This window comes from Pseudorca crassidens, chromosome 5, assembly GCF_039906515.1.
Source record: "Pseudorca crassidens isolate mPseCra1 chromosome 5, mPseCra1.hap1, whole genome shotgun sequence".
Classification (NCBI taxonomy): domain Eukaryota; kingdom Metazoa; phylum Chordata; class Mammalia; order Artiodactyla; family Delphinidae; genus Pseudorca; species Pseudorca crassidens.
This window is the reverse complement of record NC_090300.1, coordinates 4,759,082-4,779,266: the sequence shown is the minus strand read 5'-3', so window position 1 is coordinate 4,779,266 and position 20,185 is coordinate 4,759,082. Positions and strand designations below refer to the sequence as shown.

General features: G+C 40.7%; 1 protein-coding gene across 5 annotated transcripts in view; it reads left to right on the top strand.

Moving 5' to 3' along the window:
• The window catches only part of LRRC3B (leucine rich repeat containing 3B), a 93,321-nt gene extending 73,926 nt beyond the window's left edge, over positions 1-19,395 (top strand). For all 5 annotated transcript variants that reach the window (XM_067737324.1, XM_067737325.1, XM_067737326.1 and 2 more), the window contains one exon: positions 18,142-19,395. In XM_067737324.1, the coding sequence (XP_067593425.1) occupies positions 18,306-19,085 (780 nt within the window). In that variant the 5' untranslated portion in view covers positions 18,142-18,305 and the 3' untranslated portion in view covers positions 19,086-19,395. The remainder of the gene's footprint in view (positions 1-18,141) is intronic.
• The last annotated feature ends 790 nt before the right edge of the window (positions 19,396-20,185 follow it).

Genomic DNA, 20,185 nt, shown 5'->3' with positions numbered 1-20,185 from the left:
ACAACATTCTTGAATGAGGTTTCTATGAGACTTTAAGAAGTTTACTCTTCTAACAGTTGTTGGTACAAATCTGTTAAACATCCATCAGGCCTTGTGATGATTAACATAAATATGTTAGCTTTTTAAACGGTTAAAATGGTCATGCATATCACCTAGCTTTTGCGACATAATGATGTCCCCGGACTCGGTGGCATTTATCGCTTACAAGTTCATGAGCACCTGGGTGGCCCTCTGGTCTTAGCTGGGTTCGCCCATGAGTCTGTGGTCAGCCGCAGGTCAGGGCGGTGGCTCTGAGGATCTGGCTGGGCTTTCTCACATGCTGGGAGTGTGTCTGGCTCTAGGCTGGGACAGCGGGCCTCTCCTTCACAGGATCACTCATTAGCCAGTAGGCTAGCCAGGGACTGTCCCTACGGTGGCTGGGGAGAGCCCACGAGCAAAGGCCAGAGCGTGTACTGACTCCTGAAAAGGCCTAGGCTTAGAACTGGCATAACGTAACTTCTCCCTCATCTATGGTCAAAGCAAAGCCCAAGGCCAGCCTAGATCCGAGGGGTGGGGAAACAGACCCCACCTCTTGGTGTGAGGAGCTTGCAGGTTACCTGGTGAAAAAGCAGGAACAACACAAGGCAGGGGATCGTGGGAGCCATTTTTGAAAACAACCCACAGCAAAGTAATCCGTTAACTCAGAGTTTCCCAAACATACCTGGTCCCCCTGCCAAAGGTCTCCCTTGCCCCGTAGTTTTTATAGCATAACCACCCACAGAATATGATATTTGCTAAATTCAGATTAATTAAAGAACATTTTCCATGAAAAATGAGTAGTAGTATGCCCATTTTATAGATGGAGAAGCTGAGGTTCAGAGCTAAGTAACATACCCTAAAAATCGTAAAACTAATAAGTAGTAAGTTACTAGCATTAATTAGTATCTAATAAGTTGTTGAATGTCAAAGTTTGACAAGCTTAGGTAAGTCTAACTCCAAAGCCCTTTCTTTGAATTACCACTCTACAAGGTTTTCAAGGCCTTTAAAGGTCACGTTATTAATGATTTTTTCAAAAATGAAAGTGGTGCCTGAGGATGAGGAAATAAGAGAGGAGAAAATTCAAACACAATAATAGCCCATTTGTTGCAGTCTATTTATAGGCATGAATATTTTGATCAAGGGGCATTTCTTTCACTAAACAAAATGATCCTTTGTGATAGCTATGGATTATTAATTTTTTCATCTCTTCCTGCAATAAATATTTGGTGGTGGTGGGTGTTTCTGTATGGTAATATTATTTGGCTTGAGAAGGATCAAGTGCAAATAGAATTCTCATTTGCAAAAGTTGTCACCTATATTCCTTCAGAATATTTGGGGAAAGTAAGAGTAATAGCAGCAGTAGAGGTAGTATTAAATGTTCTTTAATTAGATCTGAATTTACCAATTATCATATTCTGTGGGTGGTTATACTATAAAAACTACGGGACATGGGAGACCTTTGGCAGAGTGACCAGGTATGTTTGGGAAATTCTGAGTTAACAGGTTACTTTGCTGTAATTTCTCAAAATCTTACGTAGGCGGATGACCATTGTAATTCTCAATGAGTCCATTTCTCAGACTTCCATAACTGCAGAATATTCATTTATTTGGTGCCACTCACAGATGCCTAGTATTCCATAGAACCCTTGGGAAATCTGACCTTGATTCTGATCCCTTTGAAGGTATGTTTGGAGTCAATAGTATTTTGTCAAGCATCTGCTGTGAGAGAGGCACTATTAGAACCACATCAGAAACCCGTGAAATAGGTATTATTCTTATTGATAGTTGAGGAAACTGGGACTCCAAGCAGTTACTCTGTTTGCTCAAGATCCCCCATCTGGTACCAAAACTGAAAGTTGACCCTAGTTTTATCTAACTTCAGGCCTAGGGTATGTCTTGTAGCCTTTGCTGAGATTCAGAAAGTTTAAGTGACTTTTTAGGATGACTCAGCTCGTCAGAAGAGACACCATGTCTTACATAGTTTTATAGTCCCTGTAGCTCCTAAGAGAAAATAGCTTATCAGTCAGTACCTACAGGCCAATCCCTTTTTTTCATTACCTAATTATTATTATCCTCATGCTCATGGCAAAAATTGCAATAGTAGAGAAGAGAATAAGGTAAAAAGTAAAAATTCTCCATACCATCAGCACCAGAACCATACTCTAAAGATAAGACTATTATCCATTTTATATATGTTCTTCCATAACGTTTTAATTATACATGTGTGTGTGTGTGTGCATCCTTCTGTTTTGTTTTACACAGATGAGATCATATATGTACATTTTCCACTTAATATATCTTTGAAACCTTTTATTAAAATATAATTGATGGGGGCTTCCCTGGTGGCACAGTGGTTAAGAATCCACCTGCCAATGGAGGGGACACGGGTTCGATCCCTGGTCCGGGAAGATCCCACATGCCATGGAGCAACTAAAAGCCCCTGCACCACGACTACTGAGCCTGCGCTCTAGAGCCTGTGAGCCACAACTACTGAGCCCAAGTGCTACAACTGCTGAAGCCCGCATGCCTAGAGCCCAAGCTCCTCAACAAGAGAAGCCACCGCAGTGAGAAGTCCACGCACCTCAAAGAAGAGTAGCCCCGGCTCGCTGCAACTAGAGAAAGCCTGCACACAGCAACGAAGACCCAACGCAGCCAAAAATAAATTAATTAAATAAATTAAATATATATATATTTAAGTAATGTGTAACATTATTTCAGGTATACAACATTGATTTGATAGTTGTATATATTGCAAAAAATTGTTACAAGTCTAGTTACCGTCCATCATCATGTATAGTTACAACTAGTTGATTTACTGTATTATATTAGTTTCAGATATATAATGTAGTGATTCTATATTTTAATAGGTTATATTCCATGCAAAGTTATTATAAAATATTGGCTATATTCCCTGTGCTGTCCATTACATCGTTATATCTTATTTGTTTTAATACCTAGTAGTTTGTTACCTCTTAATCCCCTTTCCCTATTTTGCCTCTTCCCCCACCCCTCTCCCCACTGTTAACAGTTTGTTTTCTGTATCTGTGACACTGTTTGTTTTATTACACTCATTTGTTTGTTTCAATTTTTTAGATTTCACATACAAGTGAAAACACACAGTATTTGTCTTTCTCTGACTTACTTCACTATGCATAATACCCTCCAGGTCCATCTATGTTGTTGGAAAAGGCAAGATTTCATTCTTTTTTATGGCTGAATAATATTCCACTGTCTACACATATACCACATTTTATTTATCCATCCTTTATGCAAGTGTTGATGGACACGTAGGTTGTTTCCATTTCTTGTCTATTGTAAATAATGCTGCTGTGAACACTGGGGTGCATGTAGCCTTTCAAATTAGTGTTTTCCTTTTCTTTGGATATATACCCAGGAGTAGAATTGCTGGAAGATTCCACTACCATATGGTAGTTCTATTTTTAGTTATATGAGGAACCTCCATACTGTTTTCCATAGTGACTGCACCAATTTACATTCCCACCAGCAATGTACTAAGGTTCCTCTTCTCTAAATCCTTGCCAACATCTATTATTTATTTTTTGACAACAGCTATTCTGACAGGTGTGTGGTGATATCTCACTGTGGTTTTGATTTGCATTTCCCCGGTGTTGAGCATCTTTTCATGTGCCTGTTGGCCATCTATGTATCTTCTTTGGCAAAATGTCTATTCAAGTCTTCCCTGTTTTAATTGAGTTGTTTGTTTTTTTGATATTGAGTTGTATGAGCTGTTTTTATGTGTTGAATATTTACCCCTTAATGGTCATATCATTAGCAAATATCTTCTCCAATTCAGTAGTTTGTCTTCTCATTTTGTTAATGGTTTCCTTCACTGTGCAAATGCTTTAAGTTTGATTAGGTCCCATTTGTTTACTTTTGTTTTTATTACTTTTGCCTTAGGAGACAGATCCGAGATATATATATATATTTATATATTTATATATATATATGGCTACAGTTTATGTCAAAGAGTGTTCTTTCTATGTTCTTTTCTAGGATTTTTATGGTTTCTGGGCTTACATTTAGGTCTTTAATCCATTTGGGGTTTTTTTGTTTGTTTGTTTATCCTGTGAGAAAATGTTGTAATCTCATTTTTTTTTTTTTTGCTGTACGCGGGCCTCTCACTGTCGTGGCCTCTCCCGTTGCGGAGCACAGGCTCTGGACGCACAGGCTCAGCAGCCATGGCTCACGGGCCCAGCCGCTCCGCAGCATGTGGGATCTTCCCGGACCGGGGCACGAACCCGTGTCCCCTGCATCGGCAGGCGGACTCTCAACCACTGCGCCACCAGGGAAGCCCCTAAACTCATTTTTTACATGTGCAGTTTCCCAGCACCACTTATTGAAGAGACTATCTTTTCTTCATTGTATCTTCTTGCCTCCTTTGATGTAGATTAGTTGACCATAGGCACATGGGTTTATTTCTGGGCTTTCTACTCTATTCTGCTGAGCTATGTGTCCGTTTTTGCGCCAGTACTATAGTGTTTTGATTGCTGTAGCTTTATAGTATAGTCTGAAGTCAGGGAGCATGATACCTCCAGCTTTGTTCTTTTTTCTCAAGATTGCTTTGGCTATTCAGGGTCTTTTGTCGCTCTATAGGAATTTTAAGACTATTTGTTCTAGTTCAGTGAGAAGTGTCATGGGTATTTTGGTAGGGATTGCATTAAATATGTAGATTGAGTTGGTTAACATGGATATTTTAACAATATTAATTCTTCCAATCCATTAACACAGGATATCTTTCCATTTCTTGGTATCATCTTCAATTTCCTTCATCAGAGTATAGTTTTCAGAGTATAGGTCTATAACCTCCTTGGTTAAGTTTATTCCTGGGTGTTTTATTCTTTTTGATGCGATTTTAAACTGGTTTGTTTTCTTGCTTTCTCTTTCTGCTAGTTCATTTTTAGTGTATAGAAATACAACAGATTTCTCTATGTTAATCTTGTATCCTGCAACAGTCCTTTGGTGGAGACTTTAGGGTTTTCCATATATAGTATCATGTCATCTGCAAATAGTGACACAATATTTTTTCTTGGGAAGAGAACTTTTAAGATCTGTTCTCTTAGCAACTTTTAAATGTATAATGCAGTGTTATTAACTATAATCACCATGCTATACACCCGAGGATTTATTTATTTTATAACTGGAAGTTTGTACCTTATTTGGCATCATTTTTATCAGGATTTGTAGATTGTTTCTTTGTTTTGTATTGATGTACCATATTTATTTAATTAGCTTTTGTGTGATGGATTTTTAGGTTCCTTGTAGGTTTTTAATTTATTCATTTATTTATGTATATATATATTTTTGCTATAACAAACAGTGCCTCAATGAAGAAACAATATTATACATATATCTTTGCACAGTTATGTTTCTAATGGAAAACAAAACCAAAAAATGCAGGGTACTATATCATAGAAAAATAGTGTACTATTGCCAAGAAAATATTATAGGAACTGTAAATAAGCAGGGGTTTTTTTAATACACATTTTTTGACCAAGAAATAGTATCCTGTTTATCTGGTGGGCTGGGCTCTTACCAGGGAGCAAAATGACTGAGCCACTGGTCCCCTTAGGTGCCTTTATGACCAAGATCAATGATGGCTAAATGAGGAGAAGCCAACTTAGCCTCCTGGAGCTGCTACCTTCCCCACTGGACGGCTCTGCATGGTTTGTTTTTGATGCTGTAGACACAGATGCAACACACATTGGACAGATGTAACCAACTTTTTTTGTCATTTTAAAGACATTGCTCATTATGTTACACAATGGCCCTTTCAATGATGCAGACCATGAACTGAATTCAGATGACAAGCTGAGAGTCCGTTAACCCTATTAATTTCACCTCTAGGAATTTATCCAAAAGAGATAAATGTGTTGATGCAAAACATTCTTTTCAATTCCACATTGTTTATGAGAACAAAAATGGGGACAAAACCCCAAAATATCTAACAAAATTATAATTAGCTGTTAGATTTAACATATAACCCCATTCACTGGGGCCCCTTTAGCTTCAAGCATAAGGTGAAATTTAAAAGATATTATCCCTTATGCTGTATGGTAACCCTTTCACAGGACCTTCTAAAAATCCTGAAATTTGAAAAAGTTTATCTCTGCCAATAACCAGTCATCCTTCACTGTATTAGATAATTACCATTTTGTAATGACATTATTTATCTTCCTCTGGCTACCTGGAAACTCAGAGCTAAGCCAGGTACTTAGTTGCAGCAAAAGTCCTTAACCCGGTGTAATGGGGAGTCAGATAGAATGGACTTCGAGTTCTGTTTCTCACTTACTCTACTGTATTGGTTTCCTATGGTTGCTGAACAAATTACCAACAACTTTGTGGTTTAAAAAAAGCACATGTCTCTTGTAATTCTGGAGGCCATAATTTTGAGTCAGTCTTTCTGGACCTAAATCAGTCTGTTGGCAGGGCCATATCTCCTCCAAAGGCTCTAGGGAAGAATCCATTCCCTGATGCGTCCAGCTTCTGGTGGTGGCCAGCATTCCTTGACTTGTAGCCACATCACTCCAAGCTCTAACTCAGTAGACATCATGCCTTCTCCTCTTCTGTGTCAACTGTCCCTCTGCCTCCTACTTAGAGGGTCACAAAGATTATTCAGGATAATCTCTCCATCTCAAGATCCCTAATTCAGTCCCATCTGCAAAGTCTCTTTTTCCTAAAAGTAACATTCATGGGTTCTAGGAATTAGGACCTAGATATTTGGGGGGCATCTTTTAGCCAACTACAACCTACCTTATGGCCCCTAAAGATTTATATTCATCCCCATGCAAAATATATTTATTCTACTCCAACATTCCCCAAAGTCTCAACCCATTACAGCATCAATTCAGAATCCAAAATCTCATCTAAATAGCATCAGCTTTAAAGTCCCAAATCTCATCATCTAAATTATTCAAAGTACATATGGGGAGACTCCAGGTATGATCCACCCTGGGGCAAAATTCCTTTTTATTTTTATTTTCTTTTGCAGTACGCAGGCCTCTCACTGTTGTGGCCTCTCCCGTTCGGAGCACAGGCTCCGGACGCGCAGGCTCAGCGGCCATGGATCACGGGCCCAGCCGCTCCGTGGCATGTGGGATCTTCCCGGACCGGGGCATGACCCCGCGTCCCCTGCATCGGCAGGCGGACTCTCAACCACTGTGCCACCAGGGAACCCTTCTCTTTATTTTTAAAGTAAAGCATTTGGTTCAGTGCCTTGCATGTAGTAGAAATGTTAGCCACCATCAGAATTATTCCCTTCATTGCATTAAGGGGATGGTAACACTTGTAGCCTCCACATTGCCCTAGCAGAGAGACGACAAGATATAAAAGGATGATAATGATAACAATAACAGTAGTAGTAGCAGAAGTGGTGGTAGCAGTAACTCTTGCTGAGAGTTTTTCATGCAACCGAAGCTTTAAGTTTTTTTTGTTTTTAATTTTTACTGGAGTATAGCTGCTTTACAATGTTGTTCTAGTTCCTGCTGTACAGCAAAGTGAATCAGTTATACATATACATATATCCCCTCCTTTTTGGATTTCCTTCCCATTTAGGTCACCACAGAGCACTGAATAGAGTTCCCTGTGCTATGCAGTAGGTTCTCATTAGTTATCTCTTTTATACATGGTATCAATAGTGTATATATGTCAATCCCAATCTCCCAATTCATCCCACCCGCCCTTCCCCCCTTGGTATCTGTAAGTTTGTTCTCTACAACTGTGTCTGTATTTCTGCTTTGCAAATAAGCTAATCTTTACCATTTTTCTAGGTTTCACATAGAAGCGATACCATATGGTATTTGTTTTTCTCTTTCTGACTTACTTCACTCTGTATGACAGACTCTAGGTCCATCCACGTCTCTGCAAATGGCACTATTTTGATCCTTTTTATGGCTGAGTAATACATGTTATCTAAATTAATCCTCATGAAATCCCTTTGTGGTACGAACTATTATTACCCCCATGTTCATTTGAGAAAACTGTGGGATAGAGAGGTTACATAATTAGTAAGGAGCCAAGCCATGATCTTCATGCTGCCCAATTAAAACTAGGTCCTCCTGACACATGAGTCTTATGTCAGTGTGCTCTCCTTTTTCTAGTCTTGATATTCATGAAATGCAGTTTTAAAGAATCGCTGCTCCTTTCACCTTGGGTTTGCATTTTGTGTATCTCTGAAGACATAAGTCAAACTCTGATTAGCATTCCTAAGATTCTCCTGATTTACCAGGAAGGGGTTTCTTCTCCTCTTGAAGTTCTTTTTTGTTGTTGTTTATTTATTTATTTTTGCAGCACGCGGGCCTCTCACTGTTGTGGCCTCTCCCGTTGCGGAGCACAGGCTCCGGATGCGCAGGCTCAGCGGCCATGGCTCACGGGCCCAGCCGCTCTGCGGCATGTGGGATCTTCCCGGACTGGGGCTCGAACCCGTGTCCCCCGCATCGGCAGGCGGACTCTCAACCACTGTGCCACCAGGGAAGCCCCTGTTGTTTATTTTTAAAACATAGAATCTCCCCTCCAAATTTTCATTTGAAAAAATTCAAAACTTTCAGATAAGTTGAAAAATTGGTACAATGAACACGTTCATCCTATCACTTTCCATTTACCAATTGTTAATCTTTTGCCACTTTTGTCTTTTTCTTTCTACATATAAATATAGTTTTGTTTTTGCTGGACAATGTGAAAGTTGCAGTCGTCGTGACTCTTGACCCCCAAATCTTGTACCTTCAAAGAACAAGGACTCTCTTCTTTCTACTTATATCATGATAAAACCAAATAAATTTAAATTTGATACAATAATAGCTAACATTGTTTTTATGCAAAATTTCCCCTAATCGTTCCAAAAATGCCCTTTTCTAGCATTTTTTTTTAAATCCAGGGGTCAATCTCTCACAACACCTTTGTTACCAAGGCTGTTGCCCCAGAATCATATCCCTGCCCCTCCCTCGAATGGAAACCAATTACTCTTACTTAAGTTTAAGGAGGAAGCTGCAAAGAGGAAAAAACAAGAACTGGATGGAACCTACTGGACCCAAGATGGCAGAGAATTTGACTTCCAGTGGGTTTTGATCCTCATTATACGCTCGTTATATTAGCTAAATGACACTCCCACCGGCAACATGACAGTTGACAGTTGCCATGACAACAGCCAGAAAAGCCCATATAAGGACTGAAAAGGAGTGTTGCCTCAGGTCCTAACCATACTCCTGTTCTCAGATAACTCACAAATATTCTTCCCACTCTTTCCAAACCCCTCCCTTTACTGTGAATCTCCTATATATTTGCTGTCTCCAAATAAATATACAGGAGAAGTTGACTTGTGAACGAAGTTCCTGCTTCTCCATTCTTGGCCATTGAATAAAGTTTGTGTTGTTCCAGCCTCAGCATTGGTTTTGTTATTGGCTGTGCGAATCTGATCAGAAAAAGAACCTCCCTGGCCGAGACAAAGGGTCTCAGCCCAGGCTAGGACCCCAGTGTGGGTTCAGGCAACTAACTGGGTAACATTTTTAGTTGTCACGTCTCTTTTTTCTTTAATCTAGAACAGTTCTTCAGCCTGTTCTTATTTGATTTTGGTTTTGTTTGTTGTTTGTTTTGTTTTTTCCCTTCAGTGACTCTTTGAAGAATCCTGATCAGTCACCCTGTAAAATGTCTCAAGTTCTGGATTGGTCAGGTCGTTTCCTCTTGATTAGATTCAGGTTAAATATATTTTGGCATACTGTATCTACTGAAAAAAAAAAAAAGCACAACCTAAAAGTTGAGATTTATGTTTTATTTGCGGACAACACCAAGGTCTTAAGCCTGGGAAACAGCCTTTCAGATCGTTCTGAGTGACTGCTGTGAAGCGATCAGGGGGCAGCCAGGATATATAGGAGTTTTTGCAACAAACACCAGGTAGTTGGAACACCAAAAGATTACTGTTCATTAAAGAAGACCAGACATCTCAAGTTAGGAATTTAGTGCTTTTCTGTGTATGGGAAGATGCAAGACTCTGGGCTTGTTCAAATCATTCCTTTGATATGCACCTCAGCTTTCTGGGACCAGTATCCTGTGTGTCCACATCCTTGTCAGGGTGCACAGTGTGTGTGTGTGGGGGGGGGGGGGGTAGAGGGTGGCTGCAGCAGCTGGTGGCCTGATGGGAGGCGTCCAGTTTCTATCCTGAGTTCCCTCAGGGCTCACCTGGCGGCTGTAATGTGATGTCTGCAGCATCCTTTGTTTACTGATACGGCAGCAACATTTCTTCATTGACAACTGTATAAGTGATGTGAGAACTATTTCATAGTTGATTATGCTTAAGAAAAATAAATGTGAAGCTCTGGAAAAAATGATGATTGATATTTGAGAAAACCAACTAAATACTGAAACTCAGAGCATAATCTTTGAACAGTCATTGACAGTTTCTGAAGCACATTTCACATATATTTATTTTATTTTATCCTTATAATTATGAGACCAGTGAGGTGGATATTATTGGTCATAGTCCTAAGGCAACTAAGGCATGGGTGTGTAAGTGAGTCCGTAAATTCCTAGAATTCAAGGAAGCTGGACTTTGAATCCAGTTTCTGGACCTTGGGTTTGGACCTGAATCCTATACTTTTGCCACCAAGTCATTGGCTAGGGTTAAGTAGGATAAGTTTTTTAAAAATGGTGACAATCATTCACCCCGCTCAGAAGTACAACTGAATACAGCATAAGTTAGTGCTATCTAAAAGCAGCTTTCAAGTTGCCTCTGGACCCTGGAGCATCTTTGGGACCCTACATTTATGTAGATTATGTGTTAAGAGTTTGCAAAGCTCTCATGGTTGTAAATGCCTTAGGCACTTACGGAGAAATAATAACAGAGAAGCAGAAGGAAACTGAGACAGATGGGTTCCCACTCAGCCTTCCTATAAACTTGCAGCATGTTGAATAATAAATACAGATGTTAGCCAAGATATAATCTTATCTTTAATCTTTGTTAGTACCCAGAGAGGGATAGATGCTGGGTTCAAACAAAAGGTGCTGTTTATTTGCTAGTGTCAACTGGAAAAAAAACCCCCACAACCTAAAAGTTTCCAGTTAAGTTTTATTCGGGGACCTTACTGAGGACTATAGCCCAGGAGAGACAGCCTCTCGGGTAGCTCTGAGGGACTGCTCAGAAGAGGTAAGGGAGGAGCCCAGACACATAGGAGTTTTTGCTGAAAAAGAACAAAAAACAAACAAAAAAACCCCAGGTAGTCAATCAAAAGATTACTGTCGTCACAAACAAACAAAAACCAGACATCTCAAGTTAAGGATTTTAGTGCTTTTCTATATATGGGATATGGTTTGTGGTAGAAGAGAGGTCGTTGGGTGGGGTGGAAGGGTGAAAATGATTTTGCTTTTAGGGATGCCCAGTTTGAAGCCCAGTGGAATCTTTTGCTGATAGATGTTACGGAGTCCAAGCTCCCTCTGCTCGCCGCGCAACAGGCCAATAAATCAGGAGACGAAGTGTTGAGGCAAGGAATAACGACTGTATTCGGAAAGCCGGGCATCTGAGAAGATGGCGGAGTAGCGTCCCAGAGTACCCTTATCGGGGTCTGGATGCCACTTTCTTTTATAGAACAGAGTGTGGGAGGAGGTGAGGAAGTAAAGTAAAAAGGCCACGAATCTTGCAAAATATCTCCTGGTTTTGGCCAGCCTCAGGGAGGGGATGTGTTAATTTCTTCTTTTCTGCAGCCATCCACAGGTGGGTGGGGTCCGGGGGTTTCCCTGTGAGCTGAACAAAGGCACTTCGGTGTAACATTCAGGCAGAGGGGCAGGGCTCCCTGAGGCAGGCCATTATGTATGCCTATAGCTATAGACAGAACAAAAGCAGTGGAAAGCAAAGGTCAAAGTAAAAGAAACAGATCCACCATGGGACCAGATTTTGTTCTTCCCTGTTACAGTAGGTGTCTGTGGATGGAAATGTAGAACTAAAGTTCAAGGCAGGGCTCTGTGCTAAAGATGTGGAATAAGGCGTTGTACATACAAACGCGGCCTCCAAGAGCAGTGGCGAAAACTACCTCTGCAGTTCATTCACCTGAATGATTCTGGTCCCAACTCACTTCCCCTAATTTTTGGTTAGGAGTTAAGCAGATTGATGGCATATGCAACCCATGCTTAGTTGATAGAGAATAAAGAAATTGGTATATAATCTCTCTAATAGGTTGGAAAGCTAATTTTGGAAATGTGGCATTGAAAATATCATGTACTCAAATGTTAGTCTTTTGGAAACTAATGAAAACTGACCAACTGAAAACAAGCAAAGGCTATTTATTCAGCGCTTTCTGTAGCAAGGGTGTCAACCACCATCTTCTGCATTTGGCAGAGATTCAAATGAAGGCAGGGGTGTGTAAAAGGTTTATAGTGGAAAAAAAGAAAACCTTCAAATATGCCCTGATGGGAGGCTCTTGGCGTGGGCAAGCTAGAGGTGGGCAAAATAGAAGCAGAGCGTCCTATGTGATTGGTTATGGGAGCAGATTTGGTTTTCCCTGGTTTGGTCCTACGTTGGAAGCAGGGACAGAGATCAGGGAAGCTGGAATTATTGATCAAATCCTGGCGATTTTGGTACAAACTACAGGTCATAGTTTAACTTTCCAGGCTGGTTGCTGCAGGTTGTGGGTTAGGGTTCTCTTTTTAGGATCTCACCACTGTCCCTTTGTATATTCAGTCTTTCTTGTTGAAAATGTTCAGCTTTTCAAAATTTATCATCTTCTCATTTGCCTGTCCCTCTGGGCCACCATTGTTTAACACATGGGCTCAAAACTTGCTTTCGGAGGCATTACATTTGGATTGCTTTTTTCAGCTAACCCCTGGTCCTTTTGTATTAAATCAGTTAAATCTTTATTGTAAAACAAAATCAAAAGCAAACAAAACACCTTTATACCATAAGAAGTTAAAACCGTACAGAAGGGTATAAAACAAAAAAGACAATTCCTCTTCTCCCCCTACCAGCCCCTGAGTTCTACTATTCAGAGTTAACCACTATTAATAGTTTCTTATACATCCTTTCAAAAGTGATCTATGCATATATAAATGTATAAATTATATACCGGTGGTTTCATATTTACCTCCTCTTTATACAAATTTTACACAAATGCAATTATACTATAATCTCTTTTCTATTAACCCTTTTTCAAGCTGTTTTTGGAGGTCATCTTTGGAGATCTTTACATCAGTACAAGTCAATCTAACTTGTTCTTAAATTTGAAATAGATATTCCTAAATTGCTCCTACGGAAAGAGTGCCCCATTTATTCCCTCATCAAGTGTCTGAGAGTGCTTTGTTCTTCACCCTTTCATTGACACTAGATAGTCTTCCTAATTTTAACCAAAATGAGAGGTACTTTAACTTGAATTCATTTTACTGTCAGTGAGATCAAGAATCTTTTCATATAATTTATTGTCCATTTGTATATATTGTTTTTCTGTCCATTTTTATATTGGATCCATTTCTTATTCCTCTGGGAAGACCTTCTTTTTTTTTTTTTTTTTTTGCGTTACACGGGCCTCTCACTGTTGTGGCCTCTCCCGTTGTGGAGCACAGGCTCAGCGGCCATGGCTCATGCGCCCAGTCGCTCCACGGCATGTGGGATCTTTCTGGACCGGGGCACGAACCCGTGTCCCCTGCATCGGCAGGCGGACTCTCAACCACTGCGCCACCAGGGAAGCCCAAACCTTCTTGTATATTAGAGAAATCAGCCTTTTATTTTATCATTGGTCATTTCACTTTGTATATTTGCCATACTGAAGTTTTAATTTTAAGTACTTACTTTTATGGTTTTTTATTGGTTTGAATTTTATGTCCTAAATTGAAATACCTTCCTGTTTTTCCATTTTTGGCCTTTTAATCAAATCCTTCTGTTTGGTAGCAGAGTTGCATGGAAGAAATTGGTGTGTCTGGTATCTCCCTCTGAATCAAGGCATATAGCTATCTCCGAAGAGTTCATGAAGCCCTGAGTGTCCCTGGGTATCCCCTAATGATGAGAAGAAAGAAACAGGAAACAAGACAGAGTTTTTAATCAGCCACTGAAAGAACGGTCTTCTTAGGCAGGCTGCCAAGTGAATTTTTTTTTTCTTCTGGAAACAACATTTGATGGTTGACACCCAATCCCAGCATTAATTGCTGTAGCTCTGAAACTCGTGTGACAGGGAAATGGGAGCAAGACATGGATATAGGGGTAAAATGGCCCTCTTTGGGGGCTCAGCTCAGACCTGAACAACACATCCAGAAATCCTGTAGCTTCTTGGTTGCCCCAGACATATTTGAAAGGAATGAGGGTATGAGGATAGGGTAGTATAATGAGTTGAGAGATTTGAAGGGCGAGTCAGGAGGTAGAAAAGATGCTGTTTAATTTGGGCTCTCCTCTTGGTGGGTCTTCTTCCTTTTCAGGAGGGCAAGCGGGAATTGCTGCCACCACTGTTGCATCACCAGTGTGACCCCAAGCCTTCACTGTGTTCCACCCGCTCGTTCTGAAGTTAGCAAGGAGGCAGTTTTTCCACCAGCAGTATGGCTTGCTTGCTACTTTGGGTTTGCGGGTAGACCTGATGACGAACAGAGCAGGAGGGAGCTTTAGGTTTCCAGGCTTCTCTTTAGCTCTGTCCTCTGCTGGATGATCACTGATTTCTGCGGAATGCCCGGTGTTTTCCTCTGAGGCACATCTCCCCATGGCTTCCTTTCCTAGGAATCACTGTTTACCTTTCCAGTGCTTTAAGGCAATGCCAAGCTGATAATCCCTTTGGAAAATAGTAATTCAGCACAATAGAGCAGAGAGGCAGCTCTTCTGTCCTTCCTGCTGAAGATAACCTTGATTTGATGTATTTGGACATCTAAGGGCTCAGCTCTGTACATCCTGCAACTTTTGTCACTTTATACTGGATGACAGTGGAGGCTCTAGAGGCTGTCATGGCAACCCAGTGATCCGGCCAGACCCAGAAAATTTTATTCTCTTTTTATGAATCATAGAGAGAAAATGAAATAGTTTGAGTCCAACCTCTTTGAATGCAAGGAATATTCAGTATTTGTACACCCAATAGGCATTCCATCCGGTGTTCAGGTGGACCATTCGGTGTTCAGGTGGACCATTTCATCTCAAGAAACTTTGCACCACTTCTTGTCTGTGACCATGACCATTGGACTGATCATTCTGGAGAAACAATAGATTAAGTCTAGAGACGTGTACTGGGAAAAAGTTCTATTCTCCAAATAAGAGCGTGCATTTGTGATTTTTCCAGAGGCCACCGTTTTGACATGTAAAACCAACAGACATTTGATGAGCCAGTGCTTATGTTCGAGGTAATAAAAATAATTACCATAGGGAAGAAAAACCACAGCTAGATTGCTCAATACTTCATTGGTTCATTCATGCAATAGATATTTATTTAGCCCTTCATACAGGCCAGGCACAATGCTAGGAGTTCGGAATGTATCTGGAATAATAATAAAAACTCTAGCTAACGAGTCTTGTGCGCTTACTATCTATCAGGCATTGTGCTAAATGCTTTACATGGATTATCTCATATAATGCTCAAGTCAACATTGTTATTAGATGCTTTTATAATCTCTATACGAAGAGAAGGGGAGTGAGGTTTAGATAGCATAATGCTCATCAGGATTAGAGTTGAAATACAAACCCAGTGTACTTTTTCCTTCTTAATTGTTCACTATTGTCTCTACACAAGGTAGAAACAAGTCCCTGCCCTCCCAGAACTTAGAGTCTAAATTAGAGAACACTTCCCTCCAGGTAGACTTGGAATCAGTCTCTGGAGAGATGTGGAGAGTCCTCCAGAGAAGGCGTTCCTTCTTTCAGCACATACTCAGGTCGCACCTACTCAGGTGATGGAAGTCGCTTGATGACAGGGACTCCCTTTGTTTTCTCTAATCACACTCATTTCTCCCATCCCCTGTGTCCTTCTCATGTCCCCCTCACAGCCACATTTGCCTTGTCCTACTGCCACACTCTTTCTTCTCTGAGTGTCCCCCCCTTCACACCTGTTCATGCTTTTTTCCTCCGATCTAGACAATTACTACAGTCCCCAGGTGATATGCGATGAAGTTTTGAAGGAAGGAAAACATGGAAGGGAGGTAAAGTTTCACTGCAGATGAAATGAGCTGTTGACGCAGGGCTTAGTACGCCTAGGGGTTCATCTCTAGCATCTCTGGCATTGGAGGGATTCAGGATTCCAAAAGTACATTCATTGCATTCTGCTGTTGCTAATCTTACTTTTTTCCATGATGAACAACCCAGTTCATTATGTTTTCAGCTCACATTAATCTTCCTTTCTGTGAGTTTGGTAACATTTGGAGTCATTTCCCTCTGTATTTATCCATCTGGGATCTTTAGAAAAGACAAGTTTGCAGAGAGTCATTTGTTGCTCACTGCTGTAAGAGGAATGAATGCTCTCCTTGTTCTCAGATCCTGAGAGACAGTCCTTGGAAGTCAGGCATGGATCCCCTCCACAAGGCAGAGGACCCCCTTCCTGGGATCCGATGGGGTCCTCAATGTGGGATAGAGCAGCAACGTAACAGCATCGGAAGTTACAGCAATCCCTGGATTCTGTTTGCCCTCATGGAGCAGATGGAATTGGGAAAGAGGGGTAAAGAAAGAATTGTGGAAAGAATTGTGAGATTAATGAGTCAGAGCAAAGTCTTTGGCTTGATTCCTTTCTCTACCACCTGCAAGCTATTTGACCTTGGACAAGTCACATAATCTGTCCAAGATCCACTTGCCTAACCTGTGAGGATGCCTGTCCTCTTTACATGAGAGAGTAGTTTTGAATGTTCACTTATGTTCTCATCTCCATTTTGGGGTAAGTTCATAACTTTGCTCATATCACTAAAGTTTTGCAATTACTTTTGGCCTTTTTCCAACACTAATACATGTGTATATATACGACTAGAAAGAAAAATAAGCTATTGAGGAAGTCTTAGAGCCTAGTATTTCTTTTTTGGAGGGGATTTAAATTTTTGTTTAATTTTAGAACATTTCCCTAGAACAGATTACTTGAAAGAAAATTACAATGTCAAAAGATATATATATATATAGAGAGAGATGTATATAAAATTTAATGTTCTCAATAGATTTTGCCAAATTTCTTTCCAAAACATATTCTCAAAAGATGTGTTAATGAGGATGCTATATTATACTATTCTTATAAGCATATGGATGGTATTTTCAAAAATTATATTGATAGAAGAAAAACATTCATATCTCATTTTATAGTTGCATTTCTTTGGCCGCTAATTACATCATTTTTTTCCAGTTTCATTGACATAATTTGCATACAGCACTGTATAAGTTTATGGTGCACAGCATAATGATTTGACTTACATATAAGAGGCTCGTATTTCTTAATTCTCTTTCTATACTAAAAAAAAAAAGGCTTGGATGTGTGTGTCATATTTAAAGATCTATTAGAGAGGGGATACATTGTTTAGAAAACAAAGAGAGAATCCTTTGGAAGTTCAGTTAAGGACATCCTTCCGGGTATAATGTAACTTAAGAGGTCACAAAGGAGGCAACCCTTTTGGAGATTCCATGCTGTAGGTCCTTAGCAACATTTTGTTGTGAAGGTTGGAATGCACTCATACGTTCCGTAGTTCAAGTAAGAGATTTCTTTACAGAAAAGATTCCAAATTGGGCATCCATTCAAAAGCCATGAAATATATTGTTATCTATGGTCATTAATTTTAAAATATTGGTATGATTTCTCACTGCTGCCCAAGAGAAGGGCTCGGTTGCCTTGATGCCTCTTGAGTGCAAGAAGAAGCAAAGGGGTAATTAAATCTTATTGCTGTAAAATTCACAAAGGGTTCAGGATGTGGTGAAGGCCAGTAGAAGTGAGAGAAATCTGGACTGTCTGCTCTAATTCTGCACAACGTACAACAAGTCAACATCCTTTGGAAATGTCATTTATTGACAGTCCTCTCCCCAGGGACCTGGGATTTGAGCAGGAGACTCCCATTACGCAGATAACTCCCAGTGGTGTTGATGGAAATTACCTGCATAACCAACTCTCCTGCCCACATAAAATGCCAGATGCCTGAGAGCATTTTTAATTGCAATGTAACTCCCTTTGCAAAAGAGCTAATTGCATCTGCTTTCCTTTCCTTTAGGTACCCAAGCATGGACCGGAATAATGAAGGGATACGTGTATTAGCTGCAGCCCTTTGAACCACGCAAGAAGGAAATCAACAGTGTGGACAGGGCTGGAAGCGTTACCACACCTGCTTGTTGGAATAAATGAAGAATGGGCTTGTGATTATGCTGACATCCCAGCATGAATCTGGTGGACCTGTGGTTAACTCGTTCCCTCTCCATGTGTCTCCTCCTACAAAGTTTTGTTCTTATGATACTGTGTTTTCATTCCGCCAGTATGTGTCCCAAGGGCTGTCTTTGTTCTTCCTCTGGGGGTTTAAATGTCACCTGCAGCAACGCAAATCTCAAGGAAATACCTAGAGATCTTCCTCCTGAAACAGTCTTACTGTATCTGGACTCCAATCAGATCACATCCATCCCCAATGAGATTTTTAAGGACCTCCATCAACTAAGAGTTCTCAACCTGTCCAAAAATGGCATTGAGTTTATCGATGAGCATGCCTTCAAAGGAGTCGCCGAAACTCTGCAGACTCTGGACTTGTCTGACAACCGGATTCAGAGCGTGCACAAAAACGCTTTCAATAACCTGAAGGCCAGGGCCAGGATTGCCAACAACCCCTGGCACTGCGACTGTACGCTCCAGCAAGTTCTGAGGGGCATGGTGTCCAATCACGAGACAGCCCACAATGTGATCTGCAAGACCTCCGTGCTGGACGAACACGCCGGGAGACCGTTCCTCAACGCTGCCAATGATGCTGACCTTTGTAACCTCCCTAAAAAAACGACTGATTATGCCATGCTGGTCACCATGTTTGGCTGGTTCACCATGGTGATCTCGTATGTGGTGTATTACGTGAGGCAAAATCAGGAAGATGCGCGAAGACACCTCGAATACTTGAAATCCCTGCCGAGCAGGCAAAAGAAAGCCGACGAACCCGACGATATTAGTACAGTGGTGTAGTGTCCGCACTGACTGGCATGGAAAAAGAAATCCGTTTGGGATTGCAGTAGAATAAGTGGTTTACTTCTCTCATCCATTGTAAACATTTGAAACTTTGTATCTCACTTTCTTTTGAATCCTGCCACTGTTGAACTTTTAACAAACATGACAGCATAAATCATTTGCGTTTCGGTAATCCACCCCTCCGTTGTACTCCTGGTGGTATATTCCTGAGTCAGCTACTTCCCTGAACCTTAGTTCTATCCATCTCAGTATTTAATAATGAAATTTATTTTTTTAATTTGAAACCAAATAAAAGCCTAACTTTGAACCATGAAAAACAGAGTGACTTATTGGTCCCGAAAACGATACAGTCATTCCATTGCTTTAAAGAGAAACAGACAACTCTTGTGAACCTAAAGAATGATCACAATGAGAGATGTTATTAAGTTCTATTGTACACTGGGGCGCCGTAGCTGAGTTATCAGCCGAGTAAAATACCTATCAGACTTCAAAAAACTAAGCCTTAGCAAACTTAAGTGACAATACATAGCATGGCAACCTGCAGAGGCGTAAATTGGGATGTCTCTAGGTGTTTGCTACCTAAAAGTCGGCGTGTTTAGCAAAACACACTACTTCTACTCTATGCTAGACACATGGGAAAAAAAAAAGGAGCACATATTCTGTCCTCAAGATTACCTTCTGGTGGACAGAGGTGTGTGACCAACGTAGAAATAGCCATGCCAAAAAGGAAGGTCTTAATAATCACGTAGCATCAACTGTGTGCGAGCATGGTGCAAGGCATTTGTATACTATGACTCCAAACCCTGACTCCCAGAGGAGAAAGTGACAACCACCCCATCTGCGAGGAGGAAGCCGTGGGCGAAAGAAGTCCAGTGACCTGCCAAGTAGAAAGTAACAGAACTCAAACTTGAACCAAGTCTCCCTGACTCCAAAGACTGAGGTCTTCTCATTATGTTCTGACTGGGTTGGCTGCTAGAGGTATAATTTGCATATTAAAAAATGCACCCGTGTTAAGTGTACAGTTCCATATATTTGACAAATGCAAACACCTGTGTATCAAGATAGCCTGTCCCTGATATTGTTCAGAGATAGGAGAA